Genomic DNA, 12,049 nt, shown 5'->3' on the forward strand with positions numbered 1-12,049 from the left:
TTCTTAATTTCATGCTCCTTTTTCTCAATTGTAAAGTGCAGCTTTTTAATTTCATGCTCATACTTATTTGCCCTCTTCAACAAACCTCTAAACACATTTGTAACTCTTTCGGAGACATCATAATCCATCCATTCAAAATACCGGCAGCTGTCATTTCCCTAACCATACACCATTCAAAAATTTGAATTATTTAACAAGATTTAACCTCGCAAATTTTACACTTACCACATGCCCTATATCTCTTCCCTGGGTTAGCATAACTCCATGACATCTTCATTGGAGCCAAAAATCCGCACCTACATCGCACCTCCGCCATAAATTTCGATGAAGAACTTTGGTTGCAAGACATTACCTCTTCCCTGCGAGTTTGCTCAGATTTTGGTTGGGTTGTGAAATTCCCCCTCTGCTGAACGACGTCTACTAAATAACCCCCTGTTGAACGAAGTGAATGAACAAATGGAATGACAAAATTGACCCTGGTAAATCGGAGGTCTAACCGGAGTGTTGCAGAAAAACTGACGGCGGGACTAAAATGACTAAAAAGAATTATTTTCGGGGACTAAATCGATGATTAAGGAATTAGAGTACAACATTCACAGTTTAGCAATAATTGAGGGACCAAATGGTTGATTAACTCTTTAATAAATTCTAACATTGATTACTAAATAAATTAAAAATGATAATGCATCTTTATAATTATCATATATAATATAGGGACAATAAATTAACTTTTTTTTTTAATGATTTTACCCCAATTGTCTTTATAGTTTTGTTATATGCAACTCAACATTTTTTTAATTATCATTTTTTTCAATATAAATAGAATTTTCTCAATCTTTTATATAATAAAGCAATATGGTTTGTAAAATAATTAATGTTACAATTAATGCCACAACATCCTTTATTATAAAAAATAAATAAAAAATAAAAAAAGCACAACATTTAAAAAATAAAATAGCTATATATATTATATAATCATATAAAAATATACTTTTGAAAAATAAAATAGCTATATATTATATAATCATATAAAAAATGTGTTCAATTAGAGTTTAAATTTACACATACAAAATTTGAAATTTGCTTTCCAAATGTAATTATCTTAGTATTCGTATTGTGAAAATTATAATACAGATGAAATACAATTAAGAATAAATCAATGTAATTATGTAACTTCTCTCTATAAGTTTATTTGAATATGCACATAATTAGAGATTATATTAACCATACAAAATTATAATTTTAATATTAATTTTAATTTTAATTGTAATTTTGTATTCTATAAAAATAATAAATACTTGACCAATGGAAGCTCAAAAATATTATTATATTAAATAATTTAAAATATTTTAGTTTTTCTATTTTTTATTTATATTTATAATAACATAATTTTTTTTGCCGTGCATCGCGCGGGTGAATTACTAGTATAAATAAAAGCATTATGATAATAATTAACCATTCCAATATAATATGGATTTTACAACTTTTGGTTTTTATTCATTTATTATTATTATTATTATTTCTTAAAATATTTAAATATAATTATAATTTAATATTAAATAATAATGTTGGACACTTACTTTCGCCCATTGCACATATAAAGGCTGGTGTGTGAGTGTGTATAAAAGATAGGTTAAAAATAAAATTATTTATTAGCTTATTTCCTCTTTCATTAGATCATTATTCTAAAAAGAATAATGTTATTTTCCTTTCATAAATTTTCATAGTAATGATTAATTGATAATAAAATTCCTTATATTTATTGGTTACTTATGAATGGGTTAATGACACCATGAGTTAAAATAAAAATTAATTATTAATGAAATATAAAAGGAATCAACAAATGTCACTTAACGTGGTAAATATTAGGACGCAAATTATTCCATGGGTCTGGGTCCACCTTGCAAGGTGGACTCGTGTCTAAATGTTCATAATTTGTAAATATGTAATTGATTACCTAATTACCTTGTTTGTATCCACAAGTCTCTTTCAAATATTGCAGATTACAGTCACACAATATTAACAGATTAAGATTTGGTGACCCTGTATTGTAGTCACAAGTTCCTTCTATAGCTATTATGTGTTTTGATTTAGAAACATAATTTATATTCTAGAAGTTCACAATTTTAAAATACACAATTTACACATTGGAAGATGGACCATGGTCCATGACATAACTCATATTAGGAGGAGAATGTACTCTTTTAAAAAACACTGCGTATTTATTATAAAATTTTACTATTCAACAAATTATGTTGTGCAACTGTGTGCACCATGCATGGTACATGGTGCACACGGTTGTACAACATAACGTTCCACAAATTATGCCAACTGAGATGAAATCGAACTTGATACTTTCATTATGGAAAGTAACAATGGTATCATTACCTCACAAGGTACTTGATGGATTAACTTTTTTTTTTTTTTTTTTGAGTACTACTCTGTTCGTATATACTTTCTCCCTACTGAAGAGTTAATATCGCTTCCACTGAAGATCAAATTCATGACTTCTCATTTTGAAAAGTCACTTCATGTCACTTGACCACAAGTTCATAGAAAATGAAAATGCTACATGTACCCCCATTTTGTACTCCCACACACAACAACATTGATGTAGACACTTGTATAGTTGTATTGAGACTCACATGAAAAAAAAAAAAAAAAACAACTTATCAAAATTTGTCACATCATTGAGTAAAATTTAAAAAGTAAAATTAAGAAGTACATGTAGTAGAACTCAATAGAAAATAAACATCTTGTTAAATGTTAATGTTTTGAAAATAATGTTTTGGTTAAAATGAGATTTCTAGAAAACAAAATTATTATAATATCTTATCATGCCAATTTTGGAATTTTGTAAGACTTTATTAGGTCTTTATTTAATAGTTTTAGATTTTTTTGTTTCACAGCCAGAGATATTACCCAATATTTTTATTAATTTAATTAAATTATTTATTGATCTTTTTTCCTGGAAAACAAATCCGTCGAATTCGTAGTTGTGAGTCCTCTGTGTTTCTCTCTCTGCCTCGCTTTCGTTCTCTTCTCCATTCACGATCATCCACAAAGCTAAAAGAATCTGAAAAGATATAAATAGCTTTATATAACAGATAGCCGAAGAGGAAGAACGAAACGGAGGAGTTTTGGGTGAAGAAGGAAAAGATCGGTCTCTCTTGACAAAAAGAGATGGCTTTAAGGCGCCTTCTCACTCAGGTTAGTTTTAATTCAATGTATTTGATGTTAAAAATGCGCCCTTTAATACTTTTTTTATATTTATTTGATGATTTGTTACTTCGTACTGTGCATGGTTAGAGAAACCCTAATTTCAGGGGTGTCTTAGTCTTATTGATTTATAAAAGATTGAGCTTTTCCTAGGTAAATTGGAGCTCTGGCGGGTATGGGTTTTATGATTTGTTATGCGAACTGTACTAGTGGGAATGTCTAGTTGCCATAGCATTAAGATTGGGGTTGGTTCTGTTTTGGGGATTTTTGGATTTTCCATTGCAGTTGATTGACTGCAATATTCAATTATGTTTTCATTTGTTTAGTTAGATAGTATATTTTATGTTTTATTGTTTCAGGTTGAAAAGCAGCAATCTCAAGTGAGACAACTTGGATATTTGCTCACTAGAACTTATAGGACTTCACCAAAGATTTCAAGAGATGGAGGTATTGTGTTTCTAAGTTAACCATCTGGAATGTAGTAGCACTGAACTTGCTACTTAGTATGTTTTGCCTTTAGCTAGCATGTTTGCACCATGTCCTGCAATAATTTTTCTATTCATTTCCATTTATTATTGTACTGCAATTTTCTTTTTAGAAAAGGAAGAATAAAAATCCATAAAAAGTTTTTTTTTTCTTTTCCATTATCATTTATGTATATGAGTGTGTCTGTTTGTGTGTGTATTCTATTCATTTTCATATATTCGTTGTACTACAATTTGACTTGTTGCAAAAGGAAGAACACAATCCGCAAGGAGAATTTTTTTGCTACCATCACATGATGCCTCTATGATCTTTGTTAAGAACTCTAGTTTTATAATTGTTTATCACTTTTCCCCATTATTATCATAATTCATTTTCTGGTTAATGGAAAGAAAAGGATTCAGAAGGTCCTTGGAGGTGTTTTATGGAAAAGATGGTTGAAATCATTGGATGTTATTTGTCCACATAGATATGCCTTTTGCATATTGAGGAAAAAACATTTTAGTTCCTAAAGCTCACCTGTGGCTAAATTGTGGCTTAAATGTATCTTGAATCATATCATTGAGATGTCATGGATACTTTGTGTTGCATTTTTGTAATTATTGCGACTCTCTAATATGGAACATTCATTCATTCATTTGACATCTGCTGCTCCTCCTATCATGCTATCATCGTTTTCTATGCAGTGGTGCCTGGACTTGTAAGGGCTCAGCAAAGGTTTAAATCAAATTACGTGGGCAGTCTAGCCCGAAGAGTACGTGAAACAGAGGAAGTGAGTGAAGCTGCATATCTCAAGGAACTTTATAATCGACATGATCCTGAGGCAGTCATACGATTGTTTGAAAGTCAGCCATCATTACATTCTAACCCACAAGCACTTTCGGAGTATGTTAAGGCACTGGTCAAGGTTGATAGGCTGGATGAAAGTGAGCTGCTGAGGACATTGCAGAGAGGTTAGCACTGGAAAGAAAACCATATACGGAGTGTCATTTTACAATGATGATAAATTGATAATCTTGGAGAACTTATCTGATTATTTAGTAGTTATTACTACTTGCATGTCTAACTCCATTGAGAATTTGTTCCTTTTGTAATTTCTATTTTACTTTAAGGTCATGCTTACCTGAGTTTTCTCAGGGATTTCTGGTGCTGCTACTCCTCATGTGGAGGAAGAAGGTTTGGGTAGTTTGGGAGCTCTATCAGCTTTTAGGAATGCGGGCAAAAATACAAAAGAGAGTGTTCTTGGTACTCCTAATGCTCCAATACATATGGTGGCTGTTGAAGGTGGCCATTTCAAGGAACAGTTGTGGCGTACATTCCGTGCTCTTGGCTTGGCTTTCCTCGCAATTTCTGGTCTTGGGGCTCTGATTGAAGACAGGGGAATCAGTAAAGGTACATGTATTCTGCAAATTCTGCTGACTCTTTAATACTTAGGTCCAAACACATTTAGTAAGTAGAAGCTTGCTTACTCTTGATACTGTTTACTACTTGACTGCAACAGGACTTGGTCTGAACGAAGAAGTCCAACCCAGCATGGAATCCAATACAAAATTTTGTGATGTAAAGGGTGTTGATGAAGCAAAAGCTGAGCTGGAAGAAATAGTCCACTATCTTCGAGATCCCAAGGTTTGCTATCTTTGACTGTTAAGATATCTAGAGACAATGTACCCGTTTCTTATGTTTTAGCACTTCCATCTCTTACAAACCCCTTTATAGGACACTACCCTGTCATGTAGCCAAAAGCCTTACAGAGAAAGATGGGATGTCTGGTCCTGTTTCCGCTTCCAAAATACTGTTATTAGGGATTCAGATCCATAATGCTTGTATGATCTCTATGTAGGCTTATGGTTCTAATGAGTGCGATGGAGTTGAAAATGAGAAAACACTTTTTTTTTTTTTTTTTTTTTTTTTTTTTTCTGTTTAAAAAAATGCTTCTAACGATCTGAGTTTTATTGTTACAGCGGTTCACCCGTCTTGGTGGCAAGCTCCCAAAGGGTGTTTTGCTTGTTGGTCCACCTGGTACTGGCAAGACTATGCTGGCTAGGGCCATAGCAGGAGAGGCTGGTGTTCCCTTCTTTTCGTGTAGTGGCAGTGAGTTTGAAGAAATGTTTGTTGGTGTTGGAGCTCGGAGAGTGAGAGATCTTTTCTCTGCTGCTAAGAAAAGGTCTCCTTGTATTATATTTATTGATGAGATTGATGCCATTGGTGGAAGCCGTAACCCGAAGGACCAGCAATACATGAAGATGACTTTGAATCAGTTGCTAGTTGAACTGGATGGCTTCAAGCAAAATGAAGGAATCATTGTGATTGCTGCCACTAATTTCCCAGAATCATTGGATAAGGCCCTGGTGAGACCTGGCCGGTTTGATCGTCACATTGTTGTCCCGAATCCTGATGTTGAGGGACGGAGGCAGATCTTGGAATCCCACATGTCAAAGGTATTCCTTTTACATGAAATGACTTGAAATTAAGGGACCATTTACTTACTGGAGAATTTTTCAGAAAATTGGAGAATGGAAAACAAAAACATATTTACTTGCACAGTTTTCCATTTGAAAGCTGGATAACAGTTCTCCATTTTCCCAAAAAAAATATAAAACACTATATTTTGTTCTCCAAAAGGAAACTATAATCCTTACCCACCTACTCCTACCTCTACCTACCCCCTTACTTTTATCTACTTACATATCTATCATTATCTTCTCTTACTTATAACCGTTTCCAGTTTGTTTTTACAGAGTGACCCGTATTATGACCCCCTTTTTGTCTTTCAAATTGCTTTGCCTTGTTTATAAATTATATAACAAATGAGGTCCTAATGGTATTAGGGTAGTATGGTAGCTGCAGCTGAAAGCTTCTGAACCTTATTTTTTGCCTTTTTATTCTCAGTACTGAACTTATACATCAACAACTGTTACTGCTCGCCATTTGTTTTAGTTGTTTATCCAAATTATTGCTATTTGACAGGTTCTGAAGGCAGATGACGTTGATCTTATGATCATAGCAAGAGGAACTCCCGGATTTTCTGGTGCTGACCTTGCTAATTTGGTAAATATTGCTGCTCTCAAGGCTGCAATGGACGGTGCCAAAGCAGTAACCATGGCTGATCTAGAGCATGCCAAGGACAAGATCATGATGGGAAGTGAGCGCAAATCCGCTGTTATATCTGACGAGTCGAGAAGACTTACAGCTTTCCACGAGGGTGGACATGCTCTAGTGGCTATTCATACTGATGGAGCTCTTCCAGTTCACAAAGCAACCATTGTTCCTCGAGGCATGGCTCTTGGCATGGTTTCTCAGTTGCCTGAGAAAGATGAAACGAGCGTTTCCCGTAAGCAGATGCTTGCTCGGCTCGACGTTGCTATGGGTGGGCGAGTTGCGGAAGAGCTCATTTTTGGAGAAAATGAGGTAACGTCCGGTGCGTCTAGCGATCTCCAGAAGGCTACAAATCTTGCCCGAGCTATGGTAACGAAGTACGGTATGAGCAAAGAAGTTGGCGTTGTCACACACAACTACGACGATAATGGGAAGAGCATGAGCACCGAGACGAGGCTCCTCATCGAGAAAGAAGTAAGAGAATTTTTGGACAAGGCTTATAACAATGCCAAGACCATCCTCACCACACACAACAAAGAACTCCACGCTCTCGCCAATGCATTGCTCGAGCACGAGACACTCACGGGTAGCCAGATAAAGGTTCTACTCGCACAGGTTAATTCTCAACAAACCCACCAACAGCAACAGCTGTTCCCCGACACCGTCCAGAACACTTCAAAATCAAATCAAGCCCCGCCCCCACCCCCGACTCCTAGTCCAGCCGCTTCTGCTGCGGCTGCCGCAGCGGCAGCCGCCGCTGCCGCTGCCACCGCCGCAGCCAAAAGTAAAGGCATTGCCCCAGTTGGATCTTAGGCACCTCGATAATTTTCACATTGAATGTGCAGCACAATATAGTAGAGACTAGTTTTCAGCATGCCTTTTACCTCGGGACAATCATTGCTCTCCTCCTTCTTGTTGGGTATAAGGTAGAGAGAATCTGTGTATGGGGTGAGTTAGGACATCAATGGAAGTTGTAGCAACAGATACAAAGAAGTGAGCCTTCGTGTTGTCAATTATTAGTACTCACGTTTAACTCTGTTTGTCAAGTGTAACTTATACTTAAATCTCCGTTGGTCCATTTTCTCCGCCAATGCTTTAATTCCACACATACAAACTCTGAGTTTTTTTCTATGTGATATTTTAGCTTCCCTGTCTTTTTCTTCCATTTTTGTTTATATTAGTTACATTGGTCATTCAATAAAGATGCAGTGAATTACTGAGTGGTTAACTGTGTTGTGAATGCTGCGGAGTGTTATTTTGTTGGTGGAATCAATTTGTAGAGAGTAAATTTCAAGGGGAAAATGATTTGTATGACATGCAAAAGTTATTAGTCATGGAAACCTTCATATCATAACAGGCCACAGGGTGCGAAGGGAAGGGCTTTAGTTACATGTGTGTTGCTTGGGATGGGCGAGTGAACAGATACTACATTGTAAGAGTCAATAGCATTAAAAAAAATATACTTTTTAGTGAAAATAATACATTTTAAGTGAAAATGTAATACTTTGTAGCGAATTTTTAATATTTGTTAAAGAAAAAATAATACTTCTCTATGAAATGTAATAATTTTCAGTAAAAAAAACTATTATTATTATTATTATTATTATTATTATTATGCAAAAGCATGGGTGAACACACAATTGAAGAGAAAAAAAACATAGACTTGGACCGCACACAAACTGACAAACGCAACAATATAAGAATGCTTACTGCGGCCAAATTATGCAGTGGAACCGTGTCTACCTTCCAAAACAACGTCTTTTTGATGGAAAACGACATCGTGTCGTCGTGTCAATTAAAAAAAAAAAAATTACTTTCTTTCGTTGTTAACGGCGTTTGTCTTAAAAAAGTTTATGTTCATAATTTTTGAACTCCATATTCATAATTATTGAACTTTATATTCACAATTACAAAACTCTATGTTCATAATTATAGAACTCTATGTTCATAATTTTTGAACTCTAGAAGTCTATGTTCATAATTACCCAACTCTATATTCATAATTATAGAACTCCATATTCACAATTATTGAATTCTATATTTACAATTACAGAACTTTATGCTCATAATTATAAAACTCTATGTTCATAATTTTTTAACTCTATATTCACAACTACAAAACTCTATATTCACAGTTACTTGACAGTGTATTCACAATTTTTGATGCTGCTGAATTCTTTTGACAAATAAAAAAAAAATTAATTGGTGAGGGAAAACGGTGCCACTAACGGCACCGTTACTCCCAAATTACAGAACAACATCATATTGGACCCTTGCAAAGTGGACACGTGTCCATGGCATCCAGCTTGTGCCTTGTGGGCCTAAATATATGTAGTTTTTACACACTAAAAATAGAGTTCTTATAATAATAAGAAGAAGCATATTCGCACAAAAAAAAAACAATAAAAATAAATTTTATAAATAGAAGTCTTAAAAAAAAAAAAAAAAAAAAAAAAAACTACCAAGAATATTGTGAGTCATTAACAATCCATTTAAATTAACGTTTTAATTTCCACAAAACTTTGACCACCGCCGACGGCTGCCGACAGTGGTGGCCACCAGCAGTTGCTAGTCGCCAGCGAGGCAACGACCACCCATTTCTGGATATGTGGGTGATGAAGTCGGTGAGGTGACTACACCTGGCCCAGTTAAATGGATTCATCCAAAGCTTATATGAGAAATAATGTGTTTGTAGGTTAATTAAACTCCTACCATTCAACTACATAATTATATTCTATTTACTCCATCACCCCCTCTTAGACAACAAGCTCAAAATTTGACAAATTCAAATATTCTTTTTTTTTTTTTAAGGTATCTTGTAATAATTACATTAAATTTGTTAAAATTTGTCCATTATAACAATTATATATAATTATATTATCCAATTAACTAATAACGGGATTCATCGATGTTGGTTTGACTATCGCGGGTAGTCATTCGATAGGCCAACATAACCGATTGAATGAATGATAAAGATAGATAGGTGAAAAAAAATTAAATAAAGACACAATATTTTCAACGTGAGAACCGAATGGTAAAAATTACGGGCATTTTTTATCGGTGCCAAGTCAAAATCCACTATATTGTAAGTAGTTTGTACATGCACAAATGGTGTTCTTCGCTAGAGAGATGTAGATTGTATTGGAGCTCCCCTTTTCGGCTAGAAAGTGATGTCCTTTCTCTATTTTTAGACAATAGTAGTCGTGACCCATTACAATATGACCCTAGGGGTATTTATACATAGAGAATTTATTGAAGAAAGGAAAGAAAAAGATTAACAAATTTAGCCTTTAGAAACCTTCGTAAACGAATTTGTGATTTGTTTCCTAAGTTATAGGATTCCTTTCCTTATAGTAGAGAAGGAAATCTTGTCCTCAAATTTGAAAAATCTCCGAGATACTGCTCTTCCCGCCCTTGGGCTCGACGTCCCCCAGTCTCCTTGCTTCTCGACCTGCCAGCGAGTTGTATTGACCAACCGAACTACTTAGCGCTTTTGACTGGGTGATGGTCGACAGGTTGACTACCTGCTGCTGGTCGGCAGGCTGGTTACCCTCTCATCCCAGGGTAGGGTGAAAAGGATGGTTTAGAGCTTCTAACATTTCTAGGGCGCTAGTATGGCTTCTTGCCTCACAGCTAGTCGGGGGGTTGACCACTTACAAAGTCTGACTGCCTAGCAACATTGATTGAATACCTGGACTTGGTATCCATTGATCAATTTTAAGGATAACCAATAAATATAAAATTCACATATCCCATGTCTTCCAATCTAATAAAAACTAGCTATACCCCAAAGCTCATTTCTAAATTTAATTTTTAAAAATGATATGACACGTTGTGATTGGTGAATGATTAAAATAAAGTCACAAAAACTTGTGTGAGATCGTCTCACGAATCCTTATTTGTGAGACGTGTCGGGTCAAGATCAAATGTAATATTTATACTGAAAAATGCAATACTAATAAGGAATAAAATGTTTATTACTTATATGAGAAATGTAATACTTTGAAGAAAAATGTAATACTTTTACATTTTGATATAAACGTATTACGGAGTATATTTTTCCTCAAAAGTATTACATTTTTTCTTATAAGTAACAAATACTTGTCAATATTATTTATAAAGGAAAATGTATACTTTTGATGAAAAATATAATACTTTTACATCAAAGTATAAAAATATTACATTTGTCAATATAAGTACTACATTTTTATATTGATCCATTCCGACCTGACCCATCTCATGAATAAGGATTCGTGTGCCGGTCTTATACAAGTGTGACCTAAATAAAATATATGCATGCATGTGATCATTAACTAACCATACTGTAGTAGACGTTAATTTCTGGGTCCAGTTAATAAATAGCTTGTGAAGTAGAGAATAATAATTTGCCCAAACAAACGACGCAGGACGCTATGCCCCATTACTGTCACTTATTTTTGTGCACTTGATTGGAAAATGAAATGCACAGAGAGTATAGTATAATTCGACAGCGATAGTGATGTAATCCTTGAAAATACTTGATTGTGATATTTTTGTGAATTATTTTAACAATTAAAAAAAATCAATTGGTACTTTTGAAGTACATATTTTTGTTACATGATTTGTATTCATTAATTAGTATGTTTTAAAAAAAAAAAAAAAAGAGTTTTGTATTCATTAATTAGTATGTTTAAAAAAAAAAAAGAGTAAATAATAGTTAATCAACATATCACGAAGTAATTTATAAGAGTGTAAACGAGATAATACATATCTCTCTTTATTTAACCATAAGTCTTAAATTTGAACAATTTCAATTTTTATATATTTTTACATTTTCTCATCCCTCCCCTCCCCTTGTTGGTAGCTTAGCGTTTTGGCATTGTTATTCAAATATCTTTTTTATTGCAATGTAGTTGGATTCTATATATGATTTAGATTTGCATTATTATATTGTACATTTCAATTCTATATTTTTACTTTTTGACGTGATAATTGACCGTTGTTGTAAATTATTAGATTTGCCATGCTTGTGGCCGCACATGCTTAACTCAATGGTTCAGTAGGTATTATTTGGGAGAAGAGATTAAGGTTTGAATCTCGACAGTGACAGTGTGGGGATTATGTTTAAAGTCGACAAATCACTTGTGCGCACCGATATTTGACCATATCATTGAGTCACCGTAATTTACATCCTCCTAAATGCTCTGTAGGACCGAGGTATGAGGTCCTTGAGGTTGAGGATTCAACCTTTTGAGATAAGTATTCCAATGCT

General features: G+C 34.2%; 1 protein-coding gene across 1 annotated transcript; it reads left to right on the plus strand.

Moving 5' to 3' along the window:
* Positions 1-2,936: 2,936 nt before the first annotated feature.
* On the plus strand, positions 2,937-7,963 carry LOC109150573 (ATP-dependent zinc metalloprotease FTSH 4, mitochondrial). The gene is made up of 7 exons (XM_019298514.1): positions 2,937-3,210; positions 3,579-3,666; positions 4,389-4,655; positions 4,840-5,094; positions 5,204-5,328; positions 5,664-6,140; positions 6,670-7,963. Exons 1-7 carry the CDS (start codon positions 3,184-3,186, stop codon positions 7,609-7,611), a joined length of 2,181 nt encoding a protein of 726 aa, XP_019154059.1. The 5' UTR covers positions 2,937-3,183; the 3' UTR covers positions 7,612-7,963.
* Positions 7,964-12,049: the final 4,086 nt, after the last annotated feature.

This window comes from Ipomoea nil, unplaced genomic scaffold, assembly GCF_001879475.1.
Source record: "Ipomoea nil cultivar Tokyo-kokei standard unplaced genomic scaffold, Asagao_1.1 scaffold2279, whole genome shotgun sequence".
In the NCBI taxonomy this organism is placed as follows: Eukaryota; Viridiplantae; Streptophyta; class Magnoliopsida; order Solanales; family Convolvulaceae; genus Ipomoea; species Ipomoea nil.

Coding starts and splice junctions, on each gene's coding strand:
- LOC109150573 (XM_019298514.1), top strand. CDS start 3,184: ATGGCTTTAAGGCGCCTTCTCACTCAG. Junction 3,211..3,578: donor TAAGGCGCCTTCTCACTCAG/GTTAGTTTTAAT, acceptor TTATTGTTTCAG/GTTGAAAAGCAGCAATCTCA. Junction 3,667..4,388: donor AAAGATTTCAAGAGATGGAG/GTATTGTGTTTC, acceptor TTTTCTATGCAG/TGGTGCCTGGACTTGTAAGG.